Genomic DNA, 16837 nt, shown 5'->3' with positions numbered 1-16837 from the left:
CCAACCAGTGACGCCCTTGTCCATGAAAAACTTCAGAGGAACATGGTTTTGGCAAGCTAAGAGGGAGCTAAGTATGAGATTAAAACAAAAATTGCAGGATAGGTGGCACCAGGAAAAAGAGCTAAAATTTCAGGGTCACTATCTCTTGTCAAAACTGCAAAGGATTAGAGGTGTAAAAGGTTTTGAGTACGAAGGCAGGGAAAAGCAAGGGATAGAGAAAAGGTAAGGTCTGTGATTGGGTGGAACATGTTGTTCTGTCAGTGATTTATTTGCATGACTTTCAATTTAGCACACCATATTCACTGTTCTGTATAATGTATCCTTTACACTGGAGGGACGAACATAGATACAGCTGTTAAGCATGACCCCAAAATTCCAGTCATATTCAAATAGTGGAGCAGACACGATGGACTGAATGGCCAAATTTTGCCGCTTTATCTTTTGGTTTTATGGTCCAGTCACTTGTCATGTTAATTCTCCGTTCCATTTGCACTCTGACCCCTCTGCCCTCAATGTCCTGAATTCTTTCAGAGAAGTTCAGTGTAAGTTTAAGGAACAGCAGCTCACCTTTGGAATAGGCAGTATACAGCCAGGCAGACCCAACATTGAGTTCAATAATTTTGATCATAATCTCTTTCCCATTTTTTTACAGATGTCAAATTCTGCTATTGTGTATATATATTCCCTCTAGACTTGAGCAGCACAGTGGCACAGTAATTAGCGCTGCTGCCTCACAGTGCCAGGGGCCCAGGTTCAATTCCCAGCTTGGGTCACTGTCTGTGTGGAGTCTGCACGTTCTCTCTGTGTCTGTGTGGGTTTCATCTGGGTGCTCCGGTTTCTTCCCACAGTCCAAAGATATGCAGATTTGCTTGATTGGTCAACGCTACATTGTCTCCTAGTGTGCCAGGATGTGCAGGTTAGCGGGATTAGCAGGGTAAATGTTTGGGGTTGTGGGGATAGGGCTTGGGGTGGGATTGCTGTCAGTGCTGACTCGATGGGCTGAATGGCCTTTTTCTGCACTGACTTCTATTTTTTTTAAAAAGCATTCATTGCAGTGTTAATGTAAGCCTACTTGTGATACTAATAAATAAACTTTAAAAATCTAATCTTTTCCTACCTCTTTGCTTTTCTTAAAACCTGCTAACCTTTAATTGGAAGTGAGAAAAGTGAAAGATGCATGAACCAGAAGGTTTAACTCTGTTTCTCTCTCTCTACTCCTGCTCCCTGACCTGAGCATTTCTGGCATTTTCTTGGTAGAATTTTCCGGCACTTCAGGCGACAAGGCCTGGGCTGGAAAATGCGGCAAGTCATTCAAAAGGTGATTGTTTTCAGCGGGACCAGAAGATCCCACTGGCAGGAGGGGCAGATGTTTTGAGTTCAGATTGTCAGCACCTGCAGTATTTTAATCCTGTATTAGGAAGCTAAATACCCTGTGCGTATAAAATAATTCATTAAAGGAGTATTTTGTTACATTTTAATTAGAGCTTGTGTGGAATTGCTAATCAAATGTTTTGTAATATTCCTTGTTAACAAGCGTAGTCAAAAACTATTCTTGAAATTCACAGTGGAACTGAATTATAGAATCCCTACAGCACAGAAGGAGGCCATTTGACCCATTGAGCCTTCACCGACAGCATTCCCACACAGGCCCCTTCCCTCTAACCCCATGCATTTACTCTGCTAATCCTCCTGACACTAGGGATTCATTTAGCATGGCCAACCCATCTAACCTGCACATTTTGGAGTGTGGGAGGAAACCAGAGCACTTGGGAGAAATGGTCGCAGATGTTCTTGTACAGCAGTTAATTGCAGCTTTATTCAGTGATGAGTTGTTGAGAACATTCGAGGCCAGTGGGTCAGCACGGTGACACTCTGGTTAGCATTGCTGCCTCACAGTGCCAGGAACCTAGGTTCACTTACAGCCTCGGATCACTATCTGTGTGGTGTTTACACACTCTCCCCCTGTCAGCACGGCTTTCCTCTGGGTGCTGTTGTTTCCTCCCACAGTCCAAAGCTGTGCAGGTTAGGTGGATTGGCCATGTTAAATTGTCCCTTAGTGTCAGGGGGATTGATAGGGTAAATAAGTGAAGTTACGGAGTGAGGGTCTGGGTAGAATTGTTGTTGGTGCAGCCTCGATGGGCTGAGTGGCCTCTTTTTGCACCATAGGGATTAGGCACAATCGTTTCTTGTGCACCAGAGGTTGGAGCACAATTTCCGGTTTAGTTCCAGAACAAAAATATTGACTAACTTCCAAAGAAATTTAAATAGTAACAAAATAATGGTAGGATATTCTGATCCTCAAGGAAATTGGTCATCTATTAACTAAAACAGAGGTATCCTCTATAAGAAACCAGCAGCCATTTTTGTAAACTACAGTAAAAATATAAGATTGCTTGAATGACTAGCAGAATGGAGCCAAAGATTTGAGTTTGATTATTAATTGCTATCTGTAAATTAACATAGTTTGAAAGTGTCAAGATTTTAAATGTTGCAGTGTGAATCAAAGTAGAATACAAGCCATTTCTCCCTTTTACCAGCCCCTTGCTCTCCCCCACCTTCCAAAACTTAGAATATCTCAGTCCAAATGCCTCACGAGGAACATTTGCCTATAACACAAATATATGTCTCTCAAACCGAGCTTTCAGGATTTCTCTGTGCTAGTGCTGATGCCACTTACCCACCTCCTCACTCCCATTACTGGCTGATGGCCGAGCTCAGATTTAACATTTTAACCTTATAAATGTGGAAATAGGAAAGAAAAGCTACAACACATGACAGTGTGCTATCAGTCAAAGTAACACGCTGAGAAATGTTGGTTGGTTTGCACTGAATTAGTGAGAGAACATTATAAAGTAGCTTCCCTTCAGAATGTTATGGAGGACATCGCGGGGGAGCAATGATATTCCAGAGGAGGTGGCTGAAGGTATTGAATGATATAGGTTATAAGAATTTTTAAAGTTTATGTATTAGTGTCACAAGTAGCCTTACATTAACACCGCAATGAAGTTACTGTGAAAATCCCCTAGTCGCCACACTTGTCCGTGTACAGTGAGAGAGAATTTAGCATAGCCGATGCACCTAACCAGCACATCTTTCAGACTGAGAGGAAACCCGAGCACCCAGAGGAAACCCACACAGACGTGGGGAGAACAGTAACCCAAGCTGAGAATTGAACCCGGGTCCTTGGTGATGTTAGGCAGCAGTGTTAACCATTATGCCGTCGTGCCACCCCAGGCATTTCATAAAGCGCAAAAAAATAGTGGTTTTCAGAGAGTGTTGCAGGGAGCAGGAACATTGTGACATAAATGGGTTTAAAAGCAACAATAATACGAAGCTAGAGGATTGGAGTTTGCTGATTGGTACGTATGACTGAGATGATTACACCAGCAGCAATTTTTGCATTTAATATAATAAAATATCCCAAGGCACTGCACAGAAGCATGATGAAACAAATGATGACATTAATGATGCACACTGATAGACTTCATCAGGAACACAAAGGATATTTATTAATAAAGGAAATCTATACTGTGGCCCTTGAGCAGCCCACCAGCTACCTCAGTTCCTACATATTTTCTACATGGCTTCTCGATGTCTGTCTGCCTAAGAGAGGACTCCAGCCCTGGGGGTGATTACCCAATCTTGGTCCCAATTGGTCCTTCAAGCCAAATGACCCTGTTCTGCTGTGTTGCCCTTAAAGGGACAATCGTCACAATCTCCATAGACCCCAAACCAAATAACAAAATATTAGGCCAGCAGATTAAAGGGTTAGTTTAAGAAGTGGGTTTAAATGCGCGTCTTCAAGGAAGGAAAGCAATTAAAAGTGCAATGCTCAAGAGGCCAAAATTAGATGACTGTTGATATCTCTGAGAGTGTGGGGTCGGAGGAGGTCACAAAGGTAGGAAGGGATGAGACAATCAAGGAATTTGGAAGGAAAACTGAGAATTTTAAATTGGCTCCTAGTCAAGCAACTCCAATGTAGGTCAGTGAGCACAGAAGTGATAATTGAATGGGACTTGATGCAGGTTAAGAGTTTTGCTAACTTATGTCTACAGAAGGTTGATTGCAAGAGGCCAGTCAGAAGAGTGTTAAAATAGTTTGGACAACAGATAATGAGAGTGGAAATGAAGGTTTTAGCTGAAGATGAACTGAGGCAAGGACAAAATCAGACATGTAATGGAAGTGGACAAAATTGATCTTAGTAATGGAATGAATGTGTGGCTAAAAGCTCATCATGAGGTCAAATGTGACACCAAGTTTGTGAACGGACAGCATAGTCTGTTACTTGGGAAAGGGATAGACTTGGTAGACGGGGGATAAACTTTGGTGTGGGAATCCAAAACAATGGAAGTCGGTCTTCCCAGTATTTAATTGGAGGAATTTCTGCTTCACCAATACTGGATATCATATACACAGCCTTATAACTTATTAATAGTGGGTGAGTCGATGGTGAGGTAGAGCTGGGTATTGTTAGTGTGTATGACATCAACAATCAGGCAGTATTAGCTGAGAAATGGGAGACAAACCGGAAGTAAAGGTGCAGGAAGAGAAGTCACACAAGCAATTCTCTGGTTGTGACTGGATAGACAAGAATGGAATCAGCTGAGGGAGAACGCTTTGGTCAACATTACTCAAATAGAGTGAAACAAGGCTGTCAAATGATTTAAAATATAGCAGGAGGGCCTCTTGAAATGAATTGAGCGGTGCACAAGGAGTCACTGGAGCTCAAGAAGGATGGGCAGCATGGTGGCACAGTGGTTAGCAGTGCTGCCTCACAGCACCAGGTTCAATTACCAGCTTGGATCGCTGTCTGCATGAAGTCAGCACATTCTCCCTGTGTCCGTGCTCCAGCTTCTTCCCACAGTCCAAAGATGTACAGGTTAGGTGGATTGGCCATGCTAAATTGCCCCTTAGTGTCAGGCGGACTAGCTAGGGTAAATGCATGGGGTTATGAGGGGAGGACCTGGATGGGATTGTGGTCAGTGTAGACTTGATGGGCAGAATGTCCTCCTTCTGCACTGTAGGATTCTATGATGTGAGAGGATAGCTGGGCTGCAAAATTGAGGAGTTTGAGAACAATGGAAATGGGATCTGAATGGAGAAAACAATCCTTAGTTATTTAAAGTTTCAAGGTTTTGGGAGCCGAGAAGATAAGGAGTGAAGAGATAGAAGTATGAGAGTGAAGTAAAAGCTGAAGATAGATAAATGCAGCTGTGGTGACAACCTGGATGTTGGGTAAAAACCATGGTTGGACAGACTATTGGGCCTGTACACCACAGGATTCAGCCTGAATTACACATGAGAGAGATAAATGGAATGAAAAATTCAAGTGACAGATGTTGAAATGAATAACTGTGGCTTTGTTGGAATTCTTAAAACCTAGGATGTAAAATGTAGGGTAGTTACATTTATAATTTTTTAAAATGCTAAACTATGGATCATGTAAAATCATATGCCCTTCTATTTTTATGAACAGCCCTAATGAGAAGTCTGACAAGTTGTGAAATTACATACTTAAGCTGAAGAAGAAAATTTTCTGACAAGACCATATTTCTTCTAATACTAGGGAAGCTGAACATCTACAACATACATGGCCCACTTTTAACTCTAGGGGTGTTTCAATACTAAGTGAATATTTAAATTAGATAGTCACCGGCTGCCCCAGAAAAGAGTCTCAGGATATTTTAATATCCAGGGCTCGTTTAAATCCTGCCAATTGACTTCTGAATCATCCCAGGCATGAGTGTTGGAAAACGATATGACCCCGCGCTTTCCCCCAAGACCAAGTGATGGGATTGGGCTGCTGAGTTGATGTGGGGGGGGGGGTGTTGGCTGCAGTGGGTGAGAATGGAGGTGGGGGGTGTGGAGACAGGATGTGTCAAAATCAAGTTTATTTATTAGTCAGAAGTAAGGCTTACATTAACACTGCAATGAAATTGCTGTGAAATTCCCCTACTCGCCACAATCTGCCACCTGTTCGGGTCAATGCAGCTAACCAAGACATTTTTCAGAATGAGAGAGGAAACCAGAGCACCCGGTGGAAACCTATGCAGACACGGGGAGAACATGCAAATTCCACACAGATAGTGACCCAGACTGGGAATTGAACCTGGGTCCCCGGCGCTGTGAGGCAGCAGTGCTAACCACTGTGCCACCATGCCACCCACAGGGTGTTTGGTGCACTGGAGGGATGATCATATTGGGAGCTGGGTTTGGACAGGAGAGGTGTAATTTTTTTTCCCTGTATGGCTGAAAAAGCACATCTGTTATTATTGATGCCTGACATGCATTAACAAAAAAGGACCCCATTGGTTCTGAGTGGGTGTCCTTGTTGTTCAGTTTAGCAATTTAAAATTGTATTTAGGTGGCTGCAACACAGTTAAGTAACCTTGCTAATTTTCATTGTCCACTGAGGCAGGGAGCATTAAAATCAGTCCATTATTTTAGATTAAATCCATTACGTTGAATAAATCCCAGTATTACTAATTGTGCATAAGGAACAACCTTACATCTGCTCAAGTTGATTCTCTATTGCTTTTTTGTCACACATTCTGTCAACCTTTTCAAATTATAAATTGTTGTTTCAAGAGTAAATTTTGCGACGCATCTATCAGAACTATTGCATAATTGTCTGGTTGCTGTAGATGGCTTTACTTTGCGATTTTAATTTTAAATATATTAGGCGGGATATTCTGGCCTTGCTTGCCCTGAAACCAGAAAATCCTGTCCGAGTTCAATGGACCTTTCCATGGTCTGCCCCTCGCCTGTTCCAATTCCGGTGGTGGGCGGCACGGTATATTTGCCCCATTAAATTTGAACACCGATACTATGGTTATGATATAAAACCTGCTCAGCTTCTACACGCGTGCTCTCTTGGACCTGCCTGCATCTTTAAAAAGTTTCTTCTTACGTGCTCTATGCTTTATCACCACGACTTATCTGCTTGGTCCTCCTTTTTCACTTCTTTCCACCCTACGATCTCCTACTGTGCAGCCCCCAAACCCCCCAGGCCTCCCACTGCTCTCTACTTCCCAACTCCTCATCTTAGCTCTCATTGGCTCCCCAGTTCCATTCTGAGCAGACTCACCACCTTAGTGTCAAAATTGGAGCAGTGTAGCTGCTTTTTCAGTGAACAGCAAGCATATATCTTTTAAGAGTATTCAACCATCTTCATATTTTTAAAAAAATTACTTTTTGAGTAGATTGCAGTCTTCTTGAAAGTCAGGTGTGCCACTGAAAATTCTTATGTTAGTACAAAGCATTACAGAAAGCAAAACATGAAAAAGCACTATTCATGCATTCTGTGACATGGGGTTTATTTGGTGGTACATTGGGATTAATTGATTGCCAATCTTATCTGGTTACCAGTAAATTTTCATTACAGTATCATTAAGGGACTTAGTTGAAGGATAAAACAGTTTTATGAGAGCAGTATTAAAGTCTGAATATCCTGTTATAATATCAGTAAATATTCTTGTCTGTCTTCTGTATAATATTTTACTTCCTATGGTTTATAATCATGGACTACAATTCGACTGAATCCAGAGCTGCTCAGTTTCTTCATCTGATTTTTCTTGTTTTCCAGTGGGATGCTATCCCAGAGATGGACGAACGCAACCGACCCATCCACACTTACCAGGTCTGCAATGTGATGGAACCCAATCAGAACAACTGGCTGCGGACTAACTGGATTTCCCGTGAGGCGGCTCAGAAGGTGTACATTGAATTAAAGTTCACCTTGAGGGACTGCAACAGCATTCCCTGGGTTCTGGGAACTTGCAAAGAAACGTTCAATCTATATTACATGGAATCAAATGAGTCTCATGGTGTTAAATTCAAGCAAAATCAATACACTAAAATTGATACAATTGCAGCCGATGAGAGTTTCACTCAGATGGATCTAGGAGATCGTATACTTAAACTGAACACTGAGATCCGTGAGGTTGGGCCAATCACCAAAAAGGGATTTTACCTTGCCTTTCAGGATATTGGTGCTTGCATCGCTCTTGTCTCTGTGCGTGTGTACTATAAAAAATGCCCATTTACGTTCCGCAACTTGGCAATGTTTCCTGACACCATCCCTAGAGTTGATTCTTCATCCCTTGTGGAAGTCCGTGGGTCCTGTGTGAAGAACGCAGAGGAGAAAGATACACCAAAGCTGTACTGCGGTGCAGACGGGGACTGGTTGGTTCCTTTGGGAAGATGTGTCTGTAGCATTGGCTATGAGGAAGTTAATGGAGCCTGCCATGGTAAGTGAATGAAACATGCACAAAGAAGTTTTGAGACAGTGCAAGTAAATATTCCTTTTGAGAACCATTGACAATAGCAATGGGAGAGAGAGGGCAAGAGATAGATAGCGCATCACCTAGTTACTCAGAAGCACAGCATCAAATCTAATCTCATGGCCTGACATGGATTTTCTCGAACAGAAAACATGTAGCTAACCAACTTCTCTACTTTTGTGCAATCCAAAAATAAACTTCTGTGAGACAATCCTAAGGGGAATTGCAGCACTGCAGCGAACAGAAAATGTCCATGGGTCAGAATTCCCAATGTGTAACAAACACAGCTCCTGAAGCTTTTAGCACAAACTGTTTGAAAAGCAGTTTTTTGTCAGTCTAAACCATTAGTAAATGGGACTGTTCTATTTTATATGAATGTCGATGACCTGGCTAATGTTTTTGAATGCTAAATATCAAGAAGTCATACCAGCTGCTATTTATTCATCAGTTTTATTCTTGTTTCATTTCATAAACATAGTAAACAGATCTGCGCATTACAGCAAACAAAATACATATTTTGGCAAATTTTGCCACCTGCAGTATCCGACATTTGTTCCTAGTTTCCTGACTTGTTAATTTGAATCCCTGCCACTGCCACAATAATTTCTACAGTGATCAAGGTTGGAGTGTATATTCCCACATGTCTCTTGTGGTTTAGAGGCAGCTGATGGGCAGGGATGTTAACTTGCTGTATTTATCACATAGACCTGTTTTCAAAGAAGCCCTGGCAGAGACCTCTGAACAGCTTGTCTGTCTGCTGTCCAGACCAAAGATCTTGTATAGCATGTAACAATCAGTAGAAGGGTGAAGGAAAGATTCTAATAGTGAAAACGAACAGACATCATGCAGCCAATAGGGGATAGAAAGCCAAGCAAATGACTGCATAATAAGATCTGTGTATGATGAGTTCCCATGGAGCATTGATGAGTTTGTCTTTCTTTATAATTGCTTGGGTCACAAATACAAAGGACCTACAGCAGACACAGGCACTGTTATATATAAAAGCTATGCCAGGTTGTTAACAATTGCTGCTTAAAATTGTGATTAAATGATTGCTTTCATTCTGCGGCATATTTTGGTGATCATGTATTCAGACACCTAAACATTTGAATTTTTGCAGCTTTGGTATCTTGACTTCTTACTTGAGATGACTTTATTACTGCGATGTCAACATTCTGTGATGAACTTGATTTCTTATACAAGATCCAATTGTATTCCTGGTTTTTAAACAATGAAGCTACTACCTATAATGGTGTGCTCACTGCAGTGTATTAACAGCATTTCTGGCACCATTAAGTATATGGGCATAATCACAATAAAGCTGGTAGTATGCTCCTATCATAGACACAAAGTCAATCAGCAGGCTTCACTCTTGTACAGATCTTAAAGCCAACTTCCCTGGTATTTCCAAGCAAGTTTTATCTAATAATGTAGAAAAATTGTTATATTACATTGGTCAGGAGTCTCCATCCATGCTTGAACAGTAGTTTGATCAGCCTCAATGGATGAGACAATGAATTTTCACCCTTGTCTAGTTATGTACTGATGCACCCTCATCTTTAAGGGAATTAGTTCTCAAAAGGAATTGCCTCTTAATGTTGTTAAAATGCAATTTGATATTCAATATCTATAATCACAGACTGTTATAATGCGTTTTATATTGCATACTAGGGTGTTTATTTATGAAAGTATTGAGGCACGTGTCATAGAATAGAATCAAAATGGTTACAGCAACAAAGGAGGCTATTCAGCCTGTCACACCTGTACTGGCTGTCTGCAGGAGTAGTTCGTCAAGTGCCAATTCCTGGTCTTTTCCCCAGAACTCTGAAATATTTTTCTCGTCAGGTAATGATCCAATTCATCTACAAATGAATCTGCCTCCGACACATTCTTAGCCAGTGTATTCCATGTTCTAGCACTGTGTGAAAATGTTTCTCCACGTTGGTAGGAAAATTATTGGAAAAAATTCTTAGGGATAGGACGTATGAGCATTTGGAGCGTTGCGATCTGATTAGGGATACGCAACATGGCTTTGTTCTGGGGAGGTCTTGCCTTATGAATCTGGTAGAATTCTTCGAGGAGGTGACAAAAACGGTTGACGATGGGCAAGCCGTTGATGTTATATATATGGATTTCAGTAAGGCGTTTGACAAAGTCCCTCATGGTAGGCTGGTAGAAAAGGTTAAGGCACATGGGATACAAGGACAGGTGGATAGATGGATTGAAAACTGGCTGGGCAATAGGAGACAGAGAGTAGTAGTGGAAGGGTCCTTTTCTGGCTGGAGGTCAGTCACCAGTGGTGTGCCGCAGGGCTCAGTACTGGGACCTCTCCTCTTTGTAGTATATATAAACGACTTGGAAGAGAGCGTACGTGGTGTGATCAGCAAGTTTGCGGATGACACCAAGATGGCAGGATTGGCAGATACTGAGGAGGACTGTCAGGTGACACAGCAGGATATAGATAAGTTGGTATATTGGGCAGATAGATGACAGATGGAATTTAATCCTGACAAATGCGAGGTGATGCATTTTGGAAGGAATAATGCAGGGAGGAGCTATGTGATAAAAGGTAGACTGATTAAGAGTATAGAAATACAGAGGGACCTGGGAGTGCAGGTGCAGAAGTCTCTGAAGGTGTCAACACAGGTAGAGAAGGTTGTGAAGAAAGCTTATGGAATGCTAGCCTTTATAGGAAGGGCTATAGAGTATAAGAGCTGCCGTCTAATGCTTCAGTTGTACAGAACATTGGTTAGACCACATTTGGAGTACTGCGTCCAGTTCTGGTCACCTTACTACCGGAAGGACGTGGAGACCCTGGGGAGGGTGCAGAGGAGGTTTACCAGGATGTTGCCTGGCATGGAAGGACTGAGTTACGAGGAAAGGTTGGAGAAACTGGGGCTCTTCTCCTTAGAAAGACAGATTAAGGGGGGATCTGAGAGAGGTGTATAAAATAATGAAGGGAATAGATAGAGTCAACAGTGGTAGGCTTTTCCCTAGATTGGGGACAATTACGAGAGGTCATGATCTAAGGGTGAGGGGGGAGAAGTATAATTTGGATATGAGAGGAAGGTTTTTCACGCAGAGGGTCGTGGGGGTATGGAACGCGCTACCAAGTAAGGTGGTGGAGGCAGGCACGTTGGACTTGTTTAAGGTTTACTTAGATAGACACATGAGCGAAACAGGGAAGGAGGGTTATAGTAGACGGTATTAAAAAGGGTCAGAGCCTCGGGACAACACCGGAAATGTAGTATTACATGTTAATATTTTGTCTTTTTATTCCACAGGTGTCGGTCCACCTTGTTGTCAAACGAGGGGCATGCACACGGTGGGTCGTGCGTGGGCTGCTCTTGGAGGTTCCGAGAGTGGCCTAGTACTTCGCGTCGTTGTGTGTGCTTAATCCTGGACCGGTAGACGGGCACCACAACAGCTCGGTGACTAGCACTGCTAGCTGTGCAGATACATGGATTTGGGCCTGCGTCTGTGGGAGTTTGCGCATTCTCCCTGTGGTTGCGTGGGTTTCCTCCGGGCGCTCCGGTTTCCTCCCACACCCCAAAGATGTGCTCTTAGGCTGATTGGTTTTACCAAATTGACACTATTCTCCCCTGAATCTGGCTACATTAGGGGTTCCATTCACATACACACAGGGCAGGGTAGGTGTAGGAGGATGCGGCGGCGCGGGCTCGTTGGGCCGAAGGGCCTGTTTCCCGTGCTGCGTTGTTCTTTGTTCTTTATTCTTTGTTCTTTGTTCTTTGTCGCCATTGCTTCGTTTGCCAATTATAGGAACCTTACAGTGCAGAAGGAGGCTATTCAGCCCATCGAGTCTGCACCACAACAATCCCACCCAGGCCCCATCCCCATAACCTCACATATTTACCCTGTCAATCCCCCCAACACTAAGGGGCAATTTATCATGGTCAATCCATCTAATCCACTCATCTTTGTCCCTGGTCTGCGTGTGTTTCCTCTGGGTGCTACAGTTTTCTCCCACAGTCCAATGTGTAAACTGCACACAGAAAGTGACTCGAAGCTAGAATTAAGCCCCTGTTCCTGGCACTATGAGGCAGCAGTGCTAGCCACTGTGTTAACATGCTGCCCTTGAGCTACTGTCTCTGGTTCTTAATCCTTCCATCAATGGGAGCAGTTCCTCCCTAAATACTGTGTCCAAACCTCCTCATGATTTTGAACAACTCTATTAAACCTTCCCTCAACCTAATTACTGTTCCACAATGAAACCTCCCAATTGCTCTTTTCACTATCCCTTTGGAAAGTTACTTTCTGTTTCTGTTTATCTCAATGCATTAGCCTCGGTTTACAAGTGTGGGGTCCATAACCCCCATCTTTCTCCACTTGCACCACACTCCTTAAAGATGATTCTGAAATTAATTAATCTGCCATTCGGAAACTCTAAATCCACTTGCAGATTTAGCACTCAAGCACTGATTAGGATTTTCATAGGACGATATATGAGGGTTCCAAGCATGCACTTTCACTGAAGGTATGTAGTGGACTGGCTGAGTCACAACAGGAGGTTTCAGGATGGCTTAGGGACACAGGGGGAGCACAGGTGGAGTTGTTGGGGGGGTGGGGAGCTTGAGGGGGGCAAGAAGTTTGAGCTTCCTTTGGGAAATTACCCTGCAGCATGAAATGATGCATATTAAATTGCAAACTTTGGGTGATTCCAACTGTCATACAGCAACAATTATCTAGAAAAATGTTAGAGGAAAAGAAATAAAACCAGTTCTAACTTTTGATAACATTTGTACTAACCAAACCACACCTTCACCCCACCCTCTGGCTTGGCAAAAGTGGCTGGACCTCTTTAAAGGTACCTGTTTTATGGCATAGCTTTTTTGCCTGGCTGAGCTGCTCTTGACTCCAGGCCTTAAGAATTTGCTGCACTCGCATGACCTCACCTTGCTTGAGTGGGAAGGTCAGGCGAGGTAGGAGCAGCTGCATTTTATGGTCAGTTATTAGGAGTGAACTGACAATCTGACTCATTGGCTCTCCACTGGAAGCCAAAGTCTCCAATATTTTTCAGAGGTCCTCTTCAAATCTCTGGCACTAAATGGCAAGTAGAATGTGATGTATCATTGTCATAACTCATTTACTTCCACTTAGATTGGTGCAATGGGGTATTAGTTCAAGCCTAGCCACCAAAGGGCTAGAGTGTCTCCTTGAGAAACAATAGAAACAATAGTAGATAACTTAATTTGTCAGGCAATCAGCTCTATGCAAACATCAGTTCCTTCACCTAGTTGACATTCTTGTGCTTAAGATGGGTTTGTGGACATAATGTATACTATATCATTGGAGGAAACGTCAGAAGCGAGAGGTGCTGGATCTTTCCAAGTTCAGTGGAATTTCAAAGCCTCTGGTCAGAAACTCTATCAATACTCCTGCTGACTATGGTTGCAGCCCTTCCTGCACTGCTGAAGTTGCAACATGACAGAGAAATGAAGCATAGGCAATACACAAAGAGAGCAGCAGGAGGAACACTCAGCAGAAGACCACTCGGACAGAATTTCTCCTATCCCTGTCTTGGTTAATTGAGCAGTGTCTGAGGTGGCTGTGATACTTTTACCAGTCAACAAATCTTGCTGTATTTTTGAGTTACAGTAATGGTTCAGGGGGTGGTCATTTGGTGACTAGGACAACCCTCTCTCCACCTGGCTGACTGGTCTCCTTTGTCACTTGAGATCAGGGACAGAATGCTTGCATCAGAAGCCATTCTGCAACCAACAAAATTATGAAGGAAACCACTGACATTCCACTGTCAGGACCCCACGAAGACCACCCTTCATGTTGGAATGTGTCTCCAAGCCTATATACAATTGTACACAACCCAACTGTCAGGTCTGGAGTTTGAAGCAAGAGACCTCTGAGCAGATTATCTGCAGCTTGCACTTGATTGCCGGAAAGCAATGTTCTTGATGTTCTTGATGATGGTCATTACAAGAGTCAAAACCATTCCAATAATTCACAACACCATCACCTTTTAGGGGCCCAAGAGTGCAGATGTGAATGGCCACTGCAGGGTCTCTGTGTCTCTTGTCTGTGATATGTCACCTTTTCCTGCAAACGAGAAGAAGAAAATCAATGAGAGCAATGCACTTGTCTATGTTTCATGGGTGAACAGCTACAAGTATGTATGTACAAGCTGTGAAATGCAGGCCTCTGTCAGTGATAAGGGAATGGGGGAGTAAGGTGGAGACTATGAATGTTATGCATGTGTCCTTATTAGTAAGAAGTCTCACAACAACACTAAATGAACACCCCTCGACAATTTTAACTGTTATGACCATGCAGACGCTACAACAACAGATGAATGAACACCGCTCGACAATCATCAGGTGAAACTGTTCCCTTCCTGTTGGCGAACGCTTCTGCGGTCACGGGCATTCGGCCTCTGATCTTCGGGTAAGCGTTCTCCAAGACGGCCTTCACGACATACGACAGCGCAGAGTCACTGAGCAGAAGCTGATAGCCAAGTTCCACACACATGAGGACGGTCTCAACCAGGATCTTGGGTTCATGTCACACCATCTGTAACCCCCATGACTTTCCTGGGCTTGCTACATCTTACTTACTGTCCTGTCTGGGGACAATACACATCTCTTTAACCTATGCTTAATGCTAAGTCCACTCACATTGTCTGCATCTTTAGGATTTGATTAGCTGACTACCTGTAAAGACTCGCATTCTAATCAGTATTCAGTAAACTGTGCCTTTATATGATCAGAACTCTGTGATCAGAGCTCTCCACTCATCTGACGAAGGGGCAGAGCCCCGAAAGCTTGTGTGTTTACTACCAAATAAACCTGTTGGACTTTAACCTGGTGTTGTGAGACCCCAGTCCAACATCAGCATCTCCACATCATGTGTCCTTATTGCCAGAGCTTGCTGAATGTTGGGTGATGGCAGAATAATGCATTGAGTAGCATGTGAGGTTGGTGGTGCCATTGGTAGGTGATGGCATTTGAAGACGCATTCATTGATTCTGACCACGCATGTAATGTCATTAAACTTTTTAAGACACAGCAAACTAGGTCCTTGGGGCTGGACTTTTGAATTGACCTCCATGGCTGTGTACTCAGATTCCAGTATCTGTCTTGAGGGTGTCTTGTTCTTCTGTGAAAACTTTACCACCTCATTTCCACCACCTGGACTAAGGCCTCCAATCCAAACCAGAAAACCTCCCTCTGGTTTGTGGCTGTCTTTATCCCCTTTGTTCCTTATGGGAAGTTTTTAATGGAGAACTTCTCACCACATTCTGTCTCCAGCAAGAAACTCTCCTTCGAAAGGTGCAGGCTACCTATAACTTGTGATAATCACGCACTCACCTAGGCCTCCTGGGGTTGGGAATGTGGAGTGTTTCTCGCTGTGGCAGCCGGTGGAAAAATGCACCAAATCTTCTAGCACCAATCTCAGTAATTGAGCATCCAGGTGTTTTATGGTGTATTCTGTAACAAGGCAAACCTGGATTGTGTCCGGGTGCCATATCACTGACTCAGACTTGAAGAAAGAAACTGAATCACCTGGAAATGAAGATGGATCTCCAGGAGCATTCTGAGGCTGGAAGGTGGAACCTGCCCACCACCCTCCCCCCAACTGCTCCAGGACACTTAATCTGGAAAGTCCACCTGCAGATGTTTCCCCCGACTCACTGCTGTGGTGTTCCAGAGTCCAGGATTGCAGGCGGTCTACATCCTGTACACTGGAGGCAGCCCCAGGCATTATTCAGATGAGTCCTGACATCTGCACGCACATTGTTCCTCATGTGTTTCATGCCAACGTGTTTCAGACTGGCACCATGGAGAATAAGGCATGGGGAAATCGAGCCTGCATCTGCATCCCATTAGCGGAATGAAAAGGAGACTCATGCTAGTCTCCAGCAGGTTTTCCGACCTGCCATGGCGGGCACCAGCAGAAGATCCTGATATAAATTCATGCTGGTACCATATTCTCTCCCACTTCCGCCATCAAACATACTGGCAGGTATTGGGAGAATTCCTCCTTATGCAACAGTTCCATTTATTTTCACAGATTCAGAATCCTAAAAGTCCCTCATTAATGGCAATGTGGATGCATCTACACACATGGATGGCAGCAGTTCAAGAAGGCGGATCAGTGTCGCCTTCCAGAGGGCAATTAGGGATGGGAAATAAATGCTGACCTTTAACTGATCATGTTTTGTGAAAGAATGAAAAGAGATTTTGCGCTGCAGCAACTGTCCATTCCATGCACAAGAATATGACAAGGAAATGTCAGTGGATCAGGCATTGAAATAGCACTCTAATGCCAGCTAGTGATGGTTGAAGACTCCGCAGGATCTTACACTGACATATGGCTGGAGTGAAGTTCTTGCTGAAACTTCCATCTGAATGAAATAGAGCACCTATAAACATGTTTGATCCTCACTAACTGGAAGCTCTGGTTGGCAATCTGGATGCTGCATGGTTTTAATTATTGCAACAAATTGTCATGTGGATTATTCTGATGAGCAAAATGTAAGGATTCTTGGTTTTAATTAGCAGCGGTCACCAGCCTTCAGGACA

General features: G+C 43.4%; 1 protein-coding gene across 1 annotated transcript in view; it reads left to right on the top strand.

Moving 5' to 3' along the window:
• epha6 (eph receptor A6) overlaps positions 1–16837 on the top strand; it is a 635583-nt gene that overhangs the window by 130640 nt on the left and 488106 nt on the right. The window contains exon 3 of the mRNA XM_080203887.1: positions 7586–8249. Coding sequence (XP_080060013.1) covers positions 7586–8249 — 664 coding nt within the window. The remainder of the gene's footprint in view (positions 1–7585; positions 8250–16837) is intronic.

The sequence above is a fragment of the Carcharhinus amblyrhynchos genome, chromosome 15, assembly GCF_965287045.1.
Source record: "Carcharhinus amblyrhynchos chromosome 15, sCarAmb.v2.hapA, whole genome shotgun sequence".
NCBI lineage: Eukaryota > Metazoa > Chordata > Chondrichthyes > Carcharhiniformes > Carcharhinidae > Carcharhinus > Carcharhinus amblyrhynchos.
The sequence above is the reverse complement of the archived record's forward strand: the minus strand, read 5'-3'. Positions and strand labels throughout refer to the sequence as shown.